Source organism: Leuresthes tenuis, unplaced genomic scaffold, assembly GCF_036924035.1.
Source record: "Leuresthes tenuis unplaced genomic scaffold, fLeuTen1.0.hap1 SCAF_12, whole genome shotgun sequence".
Taxonomy (NCBI): Eukaryota; Metazoa; Chordata; class Actinopteri; order Atheriniformes; family Atherinopsidae; genus Leuresthes; species Leuresthes tenuis.
Genome location: NW_027325366.1, coordinates 3,492,226 through 3,513,582, shown reverse-complemented (window position 1 = coordinate 3,513,582; position 21,357 = coordinate 3,492,226). Strand labels below are relative to the sequence as shown.

The 21,357-nt window shown below is 40.8% G+C and overlaps 1 protein-coding gene across 2 annotated transcripts in view; it reads right to left on the bottom strand.

Moving 5' to 3' along the window:
* The window catches only part of LOC140320059 (neuropilin-2-like), a 109,146-nt gene extending 91,422 nt beyond the window's left edge, over positions 1-17,724 (bottom strand). For both annotated transcript variants that reach the window (XM_072397828.1, XM_072397829.1), the window contains exons 1-2: positions 16,845-17,724; positions 4,317-4,497 (exon numbers count right to left, since the gene is read on the bottom strand). In XM_072397828.1, coding sequence (XP_072253929.1) covers positions 4,317-4,497; positions 16,845-16,920 — 257 coding nt within the window. In that variant the 5' untranslated portion in view covers positions 16,921-17,724. The remainder of the gene's footprint in view (positions 1-4,316; positions 4,498-16,844) is intronic.
* Positions 17,725-21,357: the final 3,633 nt, after the last annotated feature.

The window sequence follows — 21,357 nt, the reverse complement described above, 5'->3', positions numbered from 1 at the left end:
AGTTCTCAACCTGAGTCACCTTTTGGACTTCAGCACCTCTTGTTACCCCCTTTTGAATACATTTGTTTCCGTTACCTTTTGTCTCTGCTCATCACAGGGTTCGACCTGTAAAAAGCCTGATAAATTACAACATACACTTTCGATTTTCATGATAAGACTTCCATGATATGTGAGTTTGTTTGGGATAGAGATTTGCAGAGAACGAGACAAATACTGTCTGACAAAAAGTCTAGGAAGAATACGTATAGATGCGGCACAGAGAGGAGGCGAGTGAGAATATAAGAGATAGCGAGAAGCAGGGGAGAGTGGAAATTTGCCCGCTGTTTACATTTTTTTTACAGCAAATGCTGAATAATGATTTGTGGAATAAAAGACTGCCTCATAGCAGAAGGAAGAGGGTGAGGTGTGATGAGGTGAAAAGAAGGAGGAGAGGGGAAGTAAAGAAAGTGAGATATTAGGCACTCAAAGCAGGTAGAACAAGGTGGGGAAAAAAGAGGAGTGGACATGATGAAGAGGGAGGAAGGAGGGAAGAGTGAGGAGAAGGTGAGTTCAATAAAGTTGCAAGAGCAGGTGAAAAATGATAGATGGAATCCATTGGGCAGTGTATGTGTGTGTGTGTGTGGGGGGGGGGGGGGGGGTGGGGGGGTGGATTAAGGGGTGAGAATGGGGGAAGAGCCAAGAGGAAAGAGGAGAGGAGACAGAGGGACAGGAGGTAGCTGTCAGGATGATTTGAGCCTGCCCTCAGCGGACCCTGACGCTGCACTTTTGTCTGTGCTGCTGTCTGTGTGTGTACATGAGTGTGTGTCCTCTCTCCAAAACACTCCTAATAGAGAGCTTGCTCTCTGACTAAGCAGTGCAGTGAACTACAAGGAAAATGTTAAAAAGGTGTTCAACCAATACCTCATATTACAACAGTTTGTATATTCTGAGCTAGGCTGTTGTTTTGTATGGGCTACCTCTAGGTCACATGTTGCTACTGTGACCCAAAAGGATTAAAAAGCGTAACCTTGTATACCACATACCATATATTCTAAATATCTAACCCCGTTGTTACTGTTCAAATAAAACTTGTTATGAAATGTATTCATGAGGGCTGACTTTTTCAGTTATTGTTTTATCAGGGATCGGCACCCGTCAAACTGTCAGGGGAGTTTTTGAGTTGAGCATGCTAATTTTCTCATTGTTGTTTAAAATCTAACCCAAACCATGCATTTTTAATTTCAAACTGTAACCACTGAGGGTGAGAGCAAAGTAACAATATAAGTATAGACGAGTCATACGGGACGTAGAAGAGCGAAAAGACTGCTAAACAAACTAGCACTGATTTGCATATGAGTGATTGGAGCACCATCCGTCGCCCATCAGTATAAAAATCAACTGCCACTTTCTTTATTTTCTGTGAATCTGTTGTTACTCTCCCATTTGATCATTTCAGGCCATACATTACTTTTGGCTGTGGTCTTCTCCAAGCTGAAGGAAAATGAGCTTGAGGCATCCATATTTTTCAGGCTCATATAACGAGACCTAATAAGATCCCTTATTAAGATCCATCCTCCTTATTAGCAACATAATCAAAAATGAGTAACATCTGAAAATACTTAGGTTACAAATAAACAGGGTTATAGTGCTGTGCTGGACCCACAGTTTGCACACTCAGGGACCAGCACGTCAAGCATACCGGGTGGGGGAGGCTGAGTCTGAACATTTCTGTGTATTTCTGGTCCAAACCTTACATCCACTTCCCATTGCAGTGGTGAGTCAGTCAGCTTCTCACCATTGAACTAAAAAGCTCCTAGTTTAACTTATTTATTAATTTCCTAACTGTTTGCAACAAAAAGACATTTTGAAGCACACAATCTTCTCTCCTGTGTGCTTGTCACCTGTCACATGGTTTGGTATTACTTCATGAAACACACTCAGGCTCTACAGATGCAGCATATTTGTAACTGAAACTTGTCACTTATAACGGGCTGGTGTGTTGCTATGTAGTGACAGTCATGTGAGGGGAAAAGTGAATCATGATCTGACTGAATATAGTCAGCTTAGCAGAGGGACAAGTCTGTCTGAATTCCTGTTTATTTATCTAAGTCCCCAACAGCTGTTTCCCTTTATATAAATTGCCACTCTATACAAATTTTAAAGAATACTTTTTTTTAATTCATTATTATTTTCCTTTTTTTTTTTTACAACCACTTCCAAATGTAATGTGTCATAAAGTGAAGATTTCTATCCTATATTACAATCAGGATCATAATAGATTCAACTGCTTCATTACAGTGATTAAATAAGACAATCCTTGTGAAACAGGGGTAAGTGCTACTTATGAGATTTTGTGTGCGCTAGTTGATAGACAACTGTGTAAAAGAGAGAGGCCAAAATATCTTGAGGGTCTTTTCATGTGTAAAAAAGGGATTGAGAGGAACCATATAGCTGTTCATAATGTCATCTTTGTCAGAAAGCATAGATGGCTTCTTTGTCCCAACAAGATAAGTTTGCATTTTCTCCTCCACATATACTCGAGATAAACAGCAGTTTTCTGTCTCTAAAAGCTAGTAAAAGAAACACATGGATAACTTTCTCATGACCATATCAAATGCAGGACACATTAGACAGCCACAGATGAAGAACTAAACACTGGCATGCGTGTGTCTGTCTGTCATGGTTGTTGCTGAGAATCATTGGACGACCATGTTCACCCCCCACAGACAGCCACACACACACCAACTTCTGCTCCTTGGCTCTCTCGCCCTCTGAACCTAACAGCTCATTTTCAGCCAAACCTTGGACAGACTAACACACATATACAGACACACTTGGGGCACAGTGCTTGTAGACCTAAATAGCTCTTCATCGTAAGGCGTCACCAACAACAACAACAGTATTTCACTCTCCTTGCATGGCCTGGAAGATGACTTTTAAAAAAATGACTGAAACTAAAAGCTGCGTAAGATAAAGGTTTAATGCTCTGCACAGGCAGTATACTACATGCATGCATTATAGTAAAAAAAATATATATATTTCTAGTAGTTACTACATTTCATCCTACTGGGAAACTGTTGGACTTCAAATGAATGCAAGAAAGTAAAAAAAGAGGAGCGAACAGCAGGGGAGCAAAAGGGAGAAAACCATGTGCATGGGCAAGATGGAAAAGAAAGCACTGAGAGAAAGAGCAAGAATCCAACAATATGTATCAAACTAGATGTTGAGTGTAACTGGAAAAACTATGACGACTGGAGACAGAAGAGTGTTTTTTTTTCCTATTTCCACAGCAGAGTGGGAAAACAGGGCAAAACCTTTTCAACCTCTTAGCCTTTCAACAAACAGGCAGTCAGTAAAATATTGATGCTTTAATTCCAACAAAGAAATATCTGAATGATTTTGGTACATCTGAGTGGGGAGAATTCCCCTATTCATAATTGATGTGGTTGAAATGTTAATAACTAGATGGGGAAGCACTGAAACACAGGTTGAAAAGTGTGTGCTTGTCTGCACTGCTGGGTTTGAATCTGTAGTCTTTACGCTCACAGTGCTCATAACGTCCCAGAGGTCTCTCCTCCTCTGTGTGGAAGATGCATTTACCCATTTCGTGGCAGCCACAGAGATAAAAACTTTCCACTAGTGTATTTTAAGGCACATGGCTTAAGATGTGACCAACCATTGTTTCAGAAAAATTCACTTTATGTGTTTTGTGTCTACATATATTTTTCAGATAACTGTCCATGTGTCATTTGAAATGAAACATTTGCACATCATACCCTTTGAGGGGTTTGATATAGTGTAGATATAATGTTTGCCTCCTAACTAGTCTTCTTCAACAATGCGATTTTTATGTAATTTCTCTGCCTGCCTGTTTGCCTTTCAGCCTGCTTTTATTGCAACTGTTTTCCTTTCTGTCAGTCTCACTGAGCAACCAAACAGCCAAACACAATGATGGACACCAAATCCTCTAATCTGTGTTGATTGCTCCAAAGTGTGAAAACCATGCTGGAACAGTAAATGTGTTGTAACTAGACTTTGATAATTAGAGACAGGGGACCAAGGGAGGTCCCACAGTGATTATTATGGCATACTAAAAGCCAGAAAAACAGAAGAAGCGTGGGCTGAAGTTCACCAAATACACCCAACAAGTCTCACACAGAGACAGAGGAGACAGAAGCTCCAGGGAGAAAAAAGAAGTAAGTGAAACTTGTCAGATGCAGTCCAACTTTTCATGGAACTTTAAATCTCTCTGTCTTTGAATCCACTCAGTCTCACTTTGTCTATATAAAGTCCTAGTTTGCCAGCCAGCCCAGGTAATCCGTGCACTTTAGCCTCACCTGCAGTCCAGTTTCTCAATTTCAAAGTGTGGGTTGAAATTGAGAATAATGCGTTGTGAAGACTCGGGGGCTGTGATGACCCAGCGACAATTCTGGTGGGGTGGATACTCCAGCGGGTAGCCGGGGGTGGTGATGTAGCCAGCATCACTGGCATCTAAGTAGCCTCCGCATGGCTCAGATGCTGGACAAAGAGAGAAGAAGCGGAAGAAAAGAGAGAGAAGAAAGGAAAATGTAAGTGAAATTAACAAAACATATGAGCAATGCAATGGCTTTGTTCTCTTTATTTCTGTACAAGTAACTGAAAGTGTTAAAACCTTGCCAAAATGTTATAATATGATGATATTGTAACGTAAACTAATACAGACATATCTATAGAAATCTCAACCTCATGCTCTAAAGAAATAAACTAATCTATCACTTTGAAAAAACATTTAAGTAAAAAAGTACGACTTAATATCCTAACTTAATGTTGCCTTATTATCTAAGATTGATGACCTTGTAACTCACACACTTGACTTATCTAAAAAATTTAACTCAGTACCTGATCCTTTTGATTGAGTACGTCATCATTTTTGAGATTCTATCTGAAAGTTTTGAGATCATTTCTCATAATTCTGATTTATCTGGAAATTAAGAATTTATTTACTGAGTCATAATGTTGCAATACTAGTTTAAAACAGCAGGATTTTTTTTTCATTGTAGAGGTGGAAATGGGCTTGCATACCAATCAAATAAGTCCCCAATCACAACATGAAACAACAATACCTTTCCTTGGGGTAGCAGATAAGAGTTTCATCAGGGTCAAAGCTGTTTAATTATAAAGACTCACCACATGGAAGTACAAACTCACCCAGGTCAGTTCAAAATAGATTTGCACATTATGCATGAATTCAAACTGTAGGTTAGGCTAACCAGATGAAATGCTGATAAGAGTTGTTTGCAATGACAGGATATGAGAAACAAAAGTAAAGTGTCTCTGTGTGTGTACGGTGTCAAAAGTCATCGCAGCATCCTGATGCACAAAGACTTCATTCTGGCCCAGGGTGACTCACACACACTATCTTACACACGCACACACACGTGCACACAGAGCTTACCAGATGCCACAGTCACTGTCACAGAGTGGATTCACTTGTCAGCAGTCATACGTCTGTGTCATGTCATAAACAATGCCATTCATTCACTGCCACAGCTGTATCCTGGCATTGAGGGGTAACACATAGATATCTGTGACACCCAGCAACATAACACACACACACACACACACACACACGCGCACACAACTCCACTGTATGAAATCTATAGGGTCAATTGTCCAGACTGCTGGCTGCTCTTTTTGATGGACTCTGCAGACTTTCTATTTGAGCTGTGCTTCTTCATTGTTTAAGATCCATAAAACTTAAGTTAAACCATCATGGTGGACATACACTGAATGCAATCTTTGTTATGTTTCAGAACTTCCAATATAATGGCATATTTTAGGCTGCAGTCAGCTCCCAAGGCTACAAGCTGTCTGCTCCCTAAACAGTACAAAGTATTTAATATATAGAAAGAAAACTATAATCCCTCTACCTCTCTGCAAAACGATGCAAGAAAAAGGACTCAATGGTAAACAAGGAATAGGTTTAATACACACAGACACAATTGATCAAACTGTTTATCTTTAACAAAGCAAATTGATTTTCAGCAAATATTTGGGGAGAATGATGGCCACAATAGACCAGGTTGTTCAAATGAAAACAGCATCTGTGAATGTTGGATGTTCGATGGGAAACACTTGGCTGGTATGCAACAACTAAAATAATTTCCTGTTTTTGAGAGAGAAAAGACAAACAAACTCACAATCACGCTCCTGACAGTCTGTATTATTCTTTCAGTCATGGCTTGGTATGCAAAAGGAGACCAGCCTCAGGAGAAAAATAAGAGAGGTAAATCTGTGTGGAGGTTGCGTAACGTGTTGAGCCACCATGCAGCCCCCTGTGCTATGACATCTTATTTATTGCCTCTGTGCAGCGATGGGTTGACATAGCCAAGTGACACTACTCGGCAGAATACAACATGTTTGAAAGCTAATAATAGACTGACTACTGCAAACCTACTCTGAGAGGAGTCACACATGCAAACATTAGCAGACGCACAAGGCACAGCGTAAACACGTAGCCAGACACCAGCTTCAAAAGTAATTAAAGCGAGCAAAAAAATACACATGAAAAATCTCACTTTTGTCACCACTGCAAAATAGGCCTACATGTGGTCTGATACATGTCATATATGTAAGAGTCAGAAAGTGAAACTGCCAGAGGAGATCACATTTCAGCATTCAGCACAAGAAGTGATTGACACTTTGGCACCTATATCTGGTGTCTGCCGCACTCTGCTTGCTAACAATTAATGACCACCACTCGTTATCTTTCTGTCTCCTTATACCTCATGCTGTGAACTAACTACTCCCGTCTGACTCCACCTATCTGTTTCCAGTCTCCCTGGTGATATACAGTAATACAGGAGTAGAGTTACAAGAGCTATGTAACCAAGCCGGATGCATTTCATCTCAGCTCCACCTGGATTAGTGTTTAACCACTCTGAAATCTCACAGCAGCATCAGCCAAACACCACTTATAGCACACTGCTTAGCTAGCTCAATTTAAAGACTTAAATTGGTAGAGAAAACGAACTGATTAATAACCTTTCGTGGGACTTATATTGCATTCTTTATTATTGGGCTAGCTCATTGTATGTGATGTAAAACATGTGACTCCACATTTTTAGATTCCGTCACATGAAAACGAAAAAAGTAATAATTATGCTGGTGGCATAGATTAATTGTGACGTTAGAAAAGTGTCAAAACTATTCATACCACCGCTTGAGGCATGCTGGACTCACAACAGTCTTCATCCTAAAGTGTAGGTGCTACTACTCGGAAAAAGCTATGTCACAGGAATAGTACTGGAAGAAGTCAAACATGAAGCACCAAAATAACTACACAGTTTCTACTTTTTAAGCATTGTTTTTATGGTTTTACAACATTTGTAATAATTATAAAAATTGTACCCTCTTGGGTTTTGGTACTTGTGGAGATGGGCCTGCTAACCTCCAGCTCTTCTAATTTTCAAACGTGTCGGTCTTGCAGCTTGCGTCAAATTACAAATAATGGGAGGTGCATGCCTGGCCAAAATGACACTAAAGCATCTAGCTCGGCAGGCTTTATGACTTCAGTTCTGGAGTGTGCCACCATTCACTGGGTCAAGAATGATCGCCTCAAATTTAGCTTAAAGATCCTTGAAAACATGACGCCTTCTCCGATCAGATGGCAACTGAACATAGCAACTGCATGTATAGACGAGCACTTCAGGGCTTCTCTGTAACAATTAGCAGCAACAATCTTAGATTAAGTCACATAAAGTATCACTATCAATACACTGGTGTGTCCTTCTGCAGTCACAGTAATGGACAGGTATGCAAAGGGGCAGAGGGCCTTAAACTGGCATTTAATCTGCTCTCAGAGGACTCCAGTCATTTAATAGATTAATAGAAATTGCGGTCTAAATTTTTCTACTTCATGGTTTTCCTTAACAATATTTTATGCACCATGAAATCCTTTTTCCCTTTAAAAAAATAAAGAAAGCAAAAACAAAGGAGAACTGTCCTGAATGGTTACAGTGTCTGAGGCTGTGCTGCAGCTTCTTCTCCCACATTCTTAATACATAGAACAAAGATGATGATGGAGTCAGGTGAATTTAAAGATAACATTTATCTTAAGTTGAAAACAACTACGTTAATTTTTATGCACTCCTACCCTTAAGAAAGAGAAGCCAGATTTCTTAAAAAAATATTGTTGGTATGTTCGATTGATTCTCTAAAATAAACATCAATAACAGCTTTGGGTCGCTGATGCTCTTACAGAGTGATCAAACCACAAATGTTCCATAAATCATGTCTGAAAAGGGCTTTAGGAACAGTCAGATGTTTATTCTTTGAAGGAAAGATTTATTCTTTTCTTTCAAATGATTTTCAGCCACGACTAACTGGCTTGTGGAAATAGAGTGAGTGTAGACAATAACACAACCACCTGTGAAACAAGCCAGCTCAGCAGAATATACCTCAGGTATTTCTCGGTCTGTTTACCCATTTTTTAAAAATATTTTGGCTCAGTGCAACTACCCTGTCCTCTCTCAACTTTGGCATGTAGCCAATAAAGACAGCACCTCAAAGCATATGATGAATAAGGCTACTGTAATGGTGAGACAGGCGGTGTATGTGCATGAAGTGATGTGTCTGCTCCACTTTAAAGGTCTATTAATCTGCAGACATGCACACAAGTCATTTAAGTGTTAGTGCATCCAAACAGGGCAATAAGCTGACATTCTCTTGGATCTGATAGAGTTTGCTCCTTTGCTGTGTTCACATACACATTTAACTATGCATACATTAGAATCTCGAGTTCTAGCAGTGATAGATGAAGATTTCATGGAAGGACATTGTGATGGCCACACCTGCAGCCACACAGCTGTAAGGTCGGTAAACACATGCAGCCCCATTGATTTGTTTCCCCTTATGTGTCAGACTGGTCTGATCAGCCAGTATTTAAGTCCCCTTTGTTTGTTGTGTGTTAGGTCAGTTTGATTTTCTTGAACAGTTAGTTTGGAGTTACTTCGGTGATAAAGTTGCTGTAATGACTTGAGTTCAGTTTTATTTTCTATTAAGGGTCAAGTGTAGTTAGTTGAGTTTGTGTGTTTTTTGCATTTTTGGTGAAATGAAACCCATTTTTCTGGAAACTATCACTGTGTCCTCATGTCTAACTGTCTCGGTCCCTCGCAGACATAAAGGACAATTATTAAACACAGCTTCCAAATCAAAATCAATGCTTATTTGTATTCTGTACTGAAGAACTCAGGTCTGCATGCTGTGCAGTGCAGTGCAGTATGTGTGTGTGGTGTGTCACAGTAGACGATATGCTGAGTTCATGAAAAGAATGATCAAACAGATAAAAGACAGTCATCCTAAAGCTGTGCTTTAACTTACAGCATCTTTCCCTGCCTGCTCCGATCAGCTGCAGACATGGCAGTTGTTATATCATACCTATATGAGCAAAAGATACCACTTCAAAAAGACCACCGTGTTTTTTGTCCTGTATATTAACACTTTCCCAGTGTTAATGCTGTAAGACAGCTTTGAACAAAACCACACCAGCATTTAAGATCATCAGGGAGACGCTGTATTTAGACCACATTCAGAACAAATGTGCAAACACAAGCCACTGAACATGATTTCTCCCCGTCTGGTTAAGACATTACTGAATTCAGGCCACACACATGCGCACACACACACACACACACATAAGAAGCGGTAAATGGTGCTAAGCAGTTGGGCAGGGGTATAAGACAGGTCACTGCATTATGTATGGCTCACCACCATGTTCGGTATTGCATCCCGATAACACCTATTCAGCAACTTCTCCCCACATGCTCAAACCCCAACACGGATACAGATGTCTTCATACAAAAGTGAACCACACTTTTCATATTCCAAAACATGAACAAACACGGGCTTGCTTTACACAATTGGACTAGTTTGAACCCTAGAGCCTTGTTTGTTGGCCCCAAATGCAAATGTTCTGACCTTGTTTCAAAGATCTCTTACAGATTTCATCTCCCTCTGAGGGAGCCTGGTTTGACTTGACTCCAAATAGACACTTTTCCACCTGAAGCAATCAATTTGCTAATCAGTGAGAACTTTGGTAATGTGAGTTATTTCAAACGGCTTGAACCCGTAATGAAAGCATTAACAGTTTAGCAAGTGTTTGTGTAAAAAAGTGAGAAAATGTGTCTCACCCAGCTAACCAGAGAGCTTGTTAAGAGGAAAGTTGTCAACAACACCGGCCCTAATACTCTAAACAGTACAGTGAGTCAAGCATTTTCATCATTTTGACTTTAATTGGTCCCTAAATTTAAAAATCAGACCATGTGAATCAAAGCCTGACTAAAATGATCAATTGCCTACAGATTTCAATTCATGTCTTTAACTGTTTATACCATTTTGAGGGGTTCCAGCATTGTTTCCTTAAACATATTCTTCTGCCTTTTCAATGGTAATATGAGAAACATTGAGAATGACAAACTGAAATGTGTTGTCTGGATCAAAGCCAAAAGCTTTTAGTCAATGAATTCTGGAAATGGACAAACAAAGAGAGAAGAGAGGAGAGGAGAGGAGAGAGAAGGCAGAGCAGGATGAAAATAAGAAAGGGAGAGTGATGCAAGAACATCTGTCTCTCATCATCTGAAAGGAGAAAGTCAGCAGCTCAGAAAAGCTCACTGGACAGAAAATCCAAGCTACACACATACTGACGCAGGCACAAATACGCACACCAAAACAGGTGGAGCTGTGTTCTCCAGGTGCCCTGCATTAAGACACAGTGGAAAACCTCCGGGTGTGTGTTTGTGTGTATATGGATATGAGCAAAACTGAGAGAGGAAGGACAAAGGAATACTACAAAGGATCTGAGTCTAAATATATATATATAAATGTGGAAAATACAGAGAAAATTAGTAATAAAAAATTAAGCTGAGAGTGTTGGAAAGAAAAAGTTCTGACACAAGAACAAGCTTCTGAACTCACAGGGCTTTGAAATGCAAAGTGACAATATGACATCAAATGAAAATAGACAAAGATTTAGGATCAATACCTTAAAGTAGCAACAGCTAGTAGAAAAACTAATATTAGAATTTGTCACTGCCCTTTAAAGGCATTTTCAATGTGATCATTTGTCAGAGCCATCTTAAAATGTTAGACCTACTTAAAATTGATAAAAGTGACAGATTAAGTGGGTATAGAAAAGAGATGGATGGATGGAATATGTTACCTCTACTGGTCATGAGAGCAACTGCACATGATGGGTAAAAACTTGGTAAAATAAATACTTTTTTAACTCCAACGATCATCATTAACCAACCCAACGCAAGTTATTTCTTCTGCCTAAAGCCAAGAAGGAAGTCTGGTCCAAATATCAATGTGGAGCTGAAGCGCTTCTGTTTGGCATGTGTGTATTACCAAGAAGGAACAGCGATGGATTAAGAAGGATGCCTTTTTTTCTCTAATACGCCAAAACCGATAAAAGAAAAGGGCTACATACATGCATTGGTGGGATCATGCTATCCTAGAAAGTTTGGTCACGTCTTATTTGGAGCCTTATCTCAAGACATGCAACATTTAACATGAAGGGGTTTGCTAAAGATGTTAAAAGAGATATCCACATGAAAACAATGCAAAACAAAGAAACAAAAAAACTGTGGTGTCTGTTCTTTAATCCATGCTGAAACGTCAGATTTAAGTTGAAATATTTGCATCTGTGTACCACATGTCAAAATTGCCGAGTTTGACATTAGCATAGTCTGCCATCTATCAATGGAGCCTTTTATCAGTCATTCTAATGTTCTAAAGGGCCGATTATGTAAAGATTTTGTAATGATCAATGGAGCCTAAATCTAGTGTACTCCTTTAGGCAATTGGAAAAATACCAGAATCAGCCTACTTAAAGTCACACATCATGTTTCTCAGACGTGTATGAATGAGTTTCTTTCTCTAACAAGTCGTGTGAATGAATTTCCGACAAGTGTGAGAAAACATAAACTGACGGAGTCTGAGACGATAGGCAGAAAGAGAAAAACAAATGGCTCAAATAGTAAAAGAGATTTGCCACCGTGTCGGAGTTGGGAGAACAAAAGGTGAGAGAGGCTTCTGAATCGGGTGAGGAAAAACAGGGACAGGGAGGTGTGGAGAAAGAGACAGAGCGCTATTATAGACGAGCTAAAGTGCCGTGAAGGGGGAAACAACAGGATGATTTAGCATGAAGGAAGAAAGAAAAAGGAAAACAACCTGTGGCCTCGCACCCCACTGCTTTGGAGGGACTTCCGAAGGCTCGGACACACACACACACACACACACAGATATTCTTTATAGTGTCTGAAGATTTTAAAGAAAGCGAGGACAGGTAGATATCGTGCTTTGAGGGATTCCCTTGATTTCTGCTTCCATCTGAGTGAAGTGTACAAACACAACTGACACATTTGAGTCTGCCTATCCTCTATAATTACACTAGCCATTACAAGCGGCCAATGAAGACCCCAGAGTACTAACAGTTTACTAATGACATGATAACTGTAATTAGAACATCCTGCTGGTTACACTAATTGTTCTATCTGTTTTATAGATGGGAGAAAGACAGAGGAAGAATGTGCAAAAGGGAAACTGGTCTCGTGTCTTTCACTGTTTTATGGGTTGCTGATGTCAGCAATACCCCCCAATACAAGGCTATATATAATCAAATAAATGAAAGACTGATGCTGTGTTATTTTTTCTTTCCTTTTGTTTGACACACAAAAAAAGAAAGGTCTGAGTCGCGAGATGGATGACGGTAACTCTTAATCCTGGAACCTGCTGGAGAACAGCTGCTACCTGCAGGTAATTAAAATGAAATCTGAGGAAAGTCTGCAGCAAGGTGTCACCTGCCACAGAGCGGCACACTCACACAAGCACTGTCACTTAAAACGCTTTAAATGGAAATGTGACATTAAAAAACAACATGACTGCTTTTCTGTTAAACAAAAGAAAAAACTCTGACTTCAGTAAAAAGCCTCCTGTTGCGATAAAATGGCTGAAACATGGCTTGTGCTTCTTTAAGTCAAGGCATCCCTTTAACTGCCTTTTGTTTTCATTATCAATTATAGGCATGCGTTTGAATCTTTCACCTTTGGTGTTTTATCAAATTCTATTTAGTGTCACACCTGGGGTTGAAACCCTCCTGTGCACAGCAGCGGTGGGGAATAAATCTGGATTGGTTTACTGCAGGTAGCTCCCCTCAAGTACTGCTGTCCTCTTGTTACACTAATGCCCTCTAATACTCTCACCCTCGCAGTGTCTCTCCTTTCCCCTCTCCCTTTTGCACTTCTAAACTCTCATGATCCCTTGCTCTTTCTATCTTTTTCTCTCACATTTTCTCTTTTTGTTGCCCAAGGAAGAAAGTTCCCAATTTCTGAAGTTAAGGCAGCATAAACAGCTTTTCTATTAGAATGTCCTCTCATCAGTACTGGTAATGAAATACATCTAACAATTCAGTCCGAATAATAAACATCTCAATCAGTACAAAACACGATCAGAAACTACAAATTAAGACATTATCTGAACCACACAGAGAAACCAAGAGAAAGTGATTCCCCAGTCACGAACTGACCTCCCTGTTTATAGCCAGCTGTAATATATTTTGCTGCTAATATTAAACATTTATTTGTAAGCTGACTTTTCATTCCATGGAGCTGTTATGAAGCCTGTCCGAAGTGCTTGCCAATATTCATATGAGCTCAGTAATTATTCACATAATACAAAATCTTATTAGAAAGAACAAATCCAATTAGATTCATATTTATAGAAAATCAATAATATCCAAATCTAAAAAGCTCATCCTGTCTAATGTGAGGTAATCACATAGAATGGCTGTGTATGTGGCTGGCAGTCAATTCAATATGGAGTTAACGAAACGGAGGTAAAAGCCCATTTGTTTTATTGATGGCTAACAAAGCACTATGACCTGCACCAATGTAACGTTTACTTATTACAAACCTACCTGCTTAGGTTGAGGTTAGAAAAAAAATAGAAAAAACTCCTGACGCGTGTTATTCATAAAGTACTGTAGCAAATGGTCACGTGCTGACTTTGCATTGCAATGACCAAAAAAAAAAAGAAAGTAAAAACAACCAGTAACAATTGAAATCAGGGGAAACTTTCCTGCTCTGGTTCACGCAAGCATGGTTGAAGCATACACAGCTGAAATTCAATGATTTACAATAAATAGGTATATAAACTTGCTGACTCTCTCTCTCTTTCAGACTCATGAACTTATAGTGAGTTTGTTGGAGCAATGAAAATAGCTTTAATAAAAACATGCATCAATCCTTAATGCTACCTGTGGGCAATTCACCCCACTGCTGGAGCTCTTCTTCCACTCTCTATCGTAATGATCATGTTTCATCATCTAGCATACTTCAACAGAGACACTATGGAGGCAGACAGCTGGTCTTGAGTGGCCAATTATGTCCGTTTATCTCGCTTCCAGGCACAGTTGTGATCAAACGGAATGAAGAAACAGGATCAAACAGCGAGGCTAAAAATCATTCTTCCGTTTCGTTCTTTTTTTTTCCAGCTTCCCTTTTTGCCTGTTTCTGCTACTTTCTCTCTCTGTACTTCCATCCCTTATGTGTCTTACTATATGTACACACTTCTTAGTCTCACCATGCTTAACTCGCTCATCTCTCCAGAGACAGAGGAGGAGGGGTATCTAAAAAAGTTTACTGGGGAAGCTTCATTCTACAAAGCTTATGAGAACAAGGATGTTCCGGTGGTGCTCAGCATGCCAGTGGGGAGATTTGGAAGGGAGCTTGAGGAAGTCCCCAGAAAATATGAAGTTTCACCGATTGTCTGAAGATATTCTGTTGTCAAAAAAGTGGGTTTGGCAGTACATCAACAGGTCCTCCGACAAAATAGGTCTAAATGTGATGATTGTCAGTGCGTGTCATGTGAAACAATTGAGTATTAAGATTATATTGAGGGCACTGATGAAGATTAACAGAATATTGTTTTACATGGATAAAGAAACGATGATTATTGGTAAGAAATCTTTGAATGGATAAATGGATGGATTAGACAGTCGTAAATATAGGCTAGTGTAAATGTTTCATCTCTTTCTGCTTTCAATATTTCAGGTTTATCATAGGAATGTCCACAGAACGGCAAACTTCTTCACATCAGAGTTGCACGTAATATGAAGAATGCCTCCTCTGTGCTCTCTGCAAACTGCGTTTCTTCAAAACAACATTTAGCAAACAAGCAACTCAATCCCAGTCATGAGACCTGAAAAAAGCCCTAAATCAATATAAAACTAAACTGCAACCAGCTTCTCCATAGCTGCACTTTTAATTTCCTTTTTTTTTTAAATGTGCACACACGAGTGTATTTCCAACCTTAACTTTAACTTCGGAGATGGCCAAGTTACGTTTTCTGCTTTTTACATTAACACAGTTAGAAATAATTAGCATCTATGATCAAAAAACGGTTGTCATCACAATAGCAGTCAGTTTCTTGTTAAAAACAAGGCAATAGAAGCCCGATTATGAGAACCGTAACATATTATTTGCCAAACTAACTTTTTTAAATAGTCCATTATTCTTGGTACTCATTGGCTCTTCAAGTTCCCCACACCTGTGGCGGCTGAGCAGAGAGTGAACGCAGCTGCGTTAAACTGGTGTCAAGTAGGTTTTATTTAACAAAACGATCTAAAATGCGTCTCTGTGCGGCTGCGTAAGTGCATAAAATTGGCCGTTTCTAGTTTTCTCTTTGTGCGTAAAGATTGCTTAGATACATTGAAAGGCGCACAGAGATTTACGCAAAATGCATCGCAGCGTCCGATTTTGTGTGAATGTCAGAGCTCGTGTTATCTCTCTAATCACAATCTGTGTAAAAAATGTTAAATGCAAACAGCAGATAAAGTCTATGCTGATTAAAAATCCGTCCCTCACTCACTCCTCGGCAGCGGGAGCTTGAGTCGCTGGAAACCAAGCTGAAGCCCGTGTGGAGCGCCGGAGCTGACCCCTGGCAGCAGGAGACGGTAGCCCGGTCAGAGTCACCTCCACCTCTTCGAGCAGCTGTCAGTTACGTGAATGCTGACCAGGACAGCAAAGTGTTGAAATGCATTCACTTGCCAGACTTCCAGGAAAAACTATCGCGGAATGTTGAAATATTGATTCGGAGGTAAACGGGTGATAAACTCTGTTTGAGGCAGAACGCCGACATAATTTACCGACAACCTTAGTTTATCATTGGGATATTATTTTATGTATTTATTATCACTGACATTTTTTTCTATTGTGCTGTAGCTAACAATAAAAAAACATACTTTTCAGGGCGAAAAAACCAGTATCGATGCGCAGCCAACATCATGGACGGGCTGAGAGCAACAGTGAAGTGGAACAATGGAGACAGACGATGGGGGCGATGTTTGATCGTCCAGGTTAAATTACCTTGGAAGAGACAAATCGCTGATATTGGTAATACGTTAGTGTCTTACTTTTTTAATTTTACCACCCCGCCTTTTATGGCCGACGCCGACAGGGCGAGTTATAGTTTGTTCACATATCTGAGGCCGTCCTGAAGCTGTGGGCTGCCTCCTAATTGTGCCTAAATAACATAAAATAATGTCTCTATGTAGTGTTCAATTTAATGTAAATGAAGTGAAGGCTGTTGTATCCACTGGCTGTGGTCAAATGCATGGTTTCCTTAAAATATCCCGCAAATACCCGCATTCACTGCCTATTTTAGACAGTAAAACATCGTCAGTCAGTATCTGTTGTGTTTAACAGACTTTTTGGGAGTTGGGTAGGGGATATTCTGTAGTACTCAAGAGTTCAATGAAAACTTGCTGTTTATTTTCCATTCAGCACCTTATGAGACATCTAAGCGAGCAGCAAAAGTGTCAAACTTACCCCCTTCCTCTGTTTTTGCTCCCGAAGGCAAAAGAAACGCCAGTATACATCCACACAACCATACGAGTAAATCCATCTTTCCCCCTCTGGTATGGAGAAAAAATAGTAAACACCTCCTCTTCTTCTGTGGATTTTCTTCGGTTTATCTGTGACAGAGCTGAGGGAGAACTTTTCCGACTGTCCTGTTCCACAATTTTCTGTTTCTAGAGACCAAAATCCAAAAGCCGGTTTGCATTCACTGTGCTGTCCAAGAATGAGACAATGGATCTAATGCACAGTTCATATGAGTTGCGTCTGTGTGTAGCACTGCTTCTTCTCTGGTGCAAAATAAAAATCAGCGTAATTTGATGTAAAATCAGAGTCATTCATTCTCTAAACGCTGTTTTAAACCCGCGAAATCCATTGCGGTGCGCACAGTCCCACAGCACTGGGTCTCCGCGACAGTCAAAACGCGTGCGAGAACGGACCGTGGCAACACAGTTGATAGAAGAAACTGCAGATTTGAAATAAGCAGCAAATGAAATAGAGCCACCAGAAACATAAGCAAACAAATCAAATTTATCAAAATCTAAAAAGAAAAAAAAAGTGTCTCTCCTCCTCGAACAGATTCAGTATGAACAAATCTGCAACTCTCTTCATGAGGGGCGAATTTTCATCAACTTCCCTTTAATATTATGTCCCGACAGCAGTTTGTTCTTGGGCATAAAGATAAGACAAGATCCAATTTTTGTGCGTAAAACTGCTCGGAAGAAGGTAAACGCGGTGCCTCTCCACTCTGCTCCTACAAAACCGTCTCTTCTGCGTCCTGACGCTCACTGAGTGCCTCTCTGTCTGTCCTCCCTCTCCCGACAAGCTCCGGTATTGCGCTCCTTCCTCTCCGATCTCCGGCGAGTTTGTGGCAGCGAGGAGGACTGCTCACTCAATCCCCTGTCTGGGAGTGTGTGCTCGCCGTGCGCGCGAGCGTGTATCGGATTACAGTAGGCACCTCGGTCCGCCTCCATACAGCCCTTCGCTGATTAAAGAGCAGTTTCATTTCCCTCTCTATTCTCTCACCCCCCTACACCTTTACCTTGATTCTTCTTTAAACGTTCACAAAATTTATCTCAAACTTTCTCTAATTTTCTTCAGCTTCCTCTCATTCTGTACCTGGATGTTCTGTCATACCCCCCCCCCCCCCCCCTGCTGTAGAGAAAGGAGGGAGAAAGAAAGTGAAAGGGCAGACAACAGAGAGCGGCCCATAACACAGCTTTGAGAGCTTTGTGGTGTGGAACCCCATGCTGCTTTACAGCAGGTTTACTGTGCATGAGGAAATGGGGAGGAATATGAAAGGCAGCATTGTGACCAAATATCAAAAACACTATTAATTCTGTGCAAAAGTCTTGAGCCACCTCTCATGTCTTTCTCGACTGACCGTCCACAAAAAGTCACACACCAACATTTTGTTGGACCGCCTTTTACTTTAACATTTACTTCTGTCCAGAGTTGATGGGAGAGTCAGACAGGATCCCAAAGACTCTCAGTAGGGTTAAGGTCTGGACTCTGTGGGGGCCAGTCCATGTGTGAAAATGATGACTTATGCTCCCTGAACCACTCCATCACAATGTGAGCCCGATGAATCTGGGTATTGTCATCTTGGAATACGCCCGTGCCATCAGGGAAGATAAATCCACTGATGGAATAACCTTGTTGTTCAGTATGTTCAGGTAGTCAGCTGACCTCATTCTTTGGGCTCATAATGTTGCTGAACCTCGACCTGACCAACCGCAGCAGCCCCAGATCATAGCACTGCCCCCACAGGTTTGTACGGTAGGAAGTAGACATGATGGGGGCATCACTCTCTTCTCTTCTTACCCTGATGCTCCCAACACTCTGGAACAGAGTAAATCTGGACTCATCAGACCACATGACCTTCTTCCATTTCTCCACAGTGCAATCTTTATGCTCCCTTGTTTTCTCCACTGATCAGTGGTTTTCTTAAGGCTACACAGCTGTTTAGTCCCAATGCCTTGAGTTCTCTTCTCATCGTGCATGTGGAACTGTTAAAATACTTTCACTATTAAACAAAGCTGTGAGTTCTACTGGTGTTTTTTTACGACTTGTCACCAAACGTTTAAGTGATCGCTGATCACGATCATTCAAGATTTTTTTCTGACCACATTTCTTCCTCGAAGATGATGTTAAAGATAACACCATTTGACAGACTGTGTTTATGCAGCAATAACGTGATTCCCAAGGAATTTGGAATATCCCAGCATGGTGTGCTGTTTGTTCTTAAATAAATGAGAAAGCTAGAAAAGTGGAGGACAAAAGAAGAAGTGTCAGGCCTAAAAAATCTACAGCAGATGAACAGGATCTGAAAGTGATGTCCTTAAGAAAGAGGAAAAAATCCAGCTGTGACCTGACAGGACCTGAGAGATGCATCTGGACCTTCAGCTGATCCATCTACTGTTGGCCCAAGCCTCATCAGAAATGGTCTCCATGGAAGGGTGGCTGTCAAGAAGACATTCTTAAGGAAGGGAAACAGGGAGAAAAGGCTGAGCTGTGCCAAATGACACAAGAAGTGGACTGAAAATCAGTGGCAACAGGTCTTATGGAGGGATGAATCCTCCCCAGAGCCCGGACCTCAACATTATTGAAGCAGTGTGGGATCATCTGACAGAGAACGGAACAAAAGGCAGCCCACATCCAAAGAAGAGCTTTGGGATGTCCTTCAAGAAGCCTGGAGAACTATTCCTGAAGACTACTTAGAGTCCACATAGTTCTCATTGTCCTGTCAATATGTAAAGAAATGAGGGAACCTGTTACAGCAGCAGAATTACTAGTCATGCAGAACAGCTGTTTTGGTAATAATGCTTGAGATCATTGATGCAAATTCAAACACACATGCACAGCCTCTTGTCTGCAAGCTTAGCTGTTTACCAAGGGTATACGGGTCATTAGTGAGCAGAATCTGAACAAGGGGTGGAGGATGGAGTGTAATACGATAGAGACACACATGCATAGATAAACATGTTTATATGCACTGACACATGTCAGCAGGCCTGAATGACAAGGTGAGTGGATTCCTGCCTACTTATACCGAACAGACATTTAGAGTTTAAAGCCATGCTGCTGTTTCACTCTCAGCAGTGTAACAGAGGCAGTATATCAGTGGTAGGTGTATTTCAGCAGCAGCAAAGCTTGTGGTCTGACAAACTAAACCACTCTTAACTCTAGCGCTGCCTTCCCAGGGCACACCCTGTGCGCATCCACACACAGATGTACACACATTTAGCAGGGCCATAATGACACAGCTTAACTCACCACTGGCCGCTCAGTAAAACAAAATCATGCTGTGCACTGAGATCTTGTGGGAAGAAAAAAAAAACGGTTCAAGCTGTCATGACAGAGAAGATAATCCCGATTGCTGATGCTTTATACCTCGTGGCGATTATTTATAGCCCTTTGAACTTATGTGACATAAGATTTTCTGAGAGCAGTCTGTCTTCAGCAGTGACATATGATATTGTCCTGGTAGTGAGGAGGGGGATTTTTCTATGTGCAGATTAGTTTTACAGCCTGACAAACAGTAGCAGACAGGTAGAGGCACAAGCAGGCACACACACCATCAAACTGCCACTAATGTTTTCAGGCATCTCTGGAGGTCTGATAGTATTGAGTTATTTTTCCATGACAGATTAGCGTCCATGTATGTGTGTGTACGTGTTAGTCCAGAGAAGGAGTAACTGTCACCCTTCTCCTTCCTCGGCTCCCTCTCGTCCTACGACCTCTGTAACCTGTCTCTCCTACCCCTCCAGCTGCCTTCATGCTGCGTCTCTTCACTGAAACGAAACCCAGCCTGGTCGACTGGAATCTGTCAGGTGATGAGAGCGCAGAGCAGTCACATGATCGACATAGCGTTCATCTGAACTCTGAGTTTACAAACTGAGTTTGTAAAAATGTCATATTTTTTGAGCAGGAGAGACCAGTTATCCAGCTGAGCTGTCAAACTGTTAAGCTGTTATACTGTTCATCACTTTTTAATATGAAGAACAATTTCTTAAAAATACTGCTTAAATATTAGATCTATATTCTATCTACACAGAAAGAGACAATCAGTCCAATTGAAGTGAAATACTAAAAATTGGGTGAATTCACATCTCAACTCTTTGTTTTACAGAGCGCACTGAATGATTTTGCATTCCACAAGCTGTCAGGAACAAATCACACCACTTCGCCACACATACTGAAACCTTTTGGACTTTCCCCTCTTATACAGTATTCACATTTATAACTTGCAAGGCTGTTGTTAAACTCTGCTTACCCATGACACCTTTTCTGCTTGGCAGTGGTATGGGTTTCCCAGAAGTAACTACTGACATCACCAAGAATCCAATTAGAGGCCTCTGACTCCGCTCTTTGCTAACTGCCCAACGTCTCTCCCTAATTGAAAACTATGGGCAAGTTATAGTAGATTGCCAATATTCTAGAAAAAAATCCTTGGCATGCTTGCAGTCTTGACTCACACTCACAG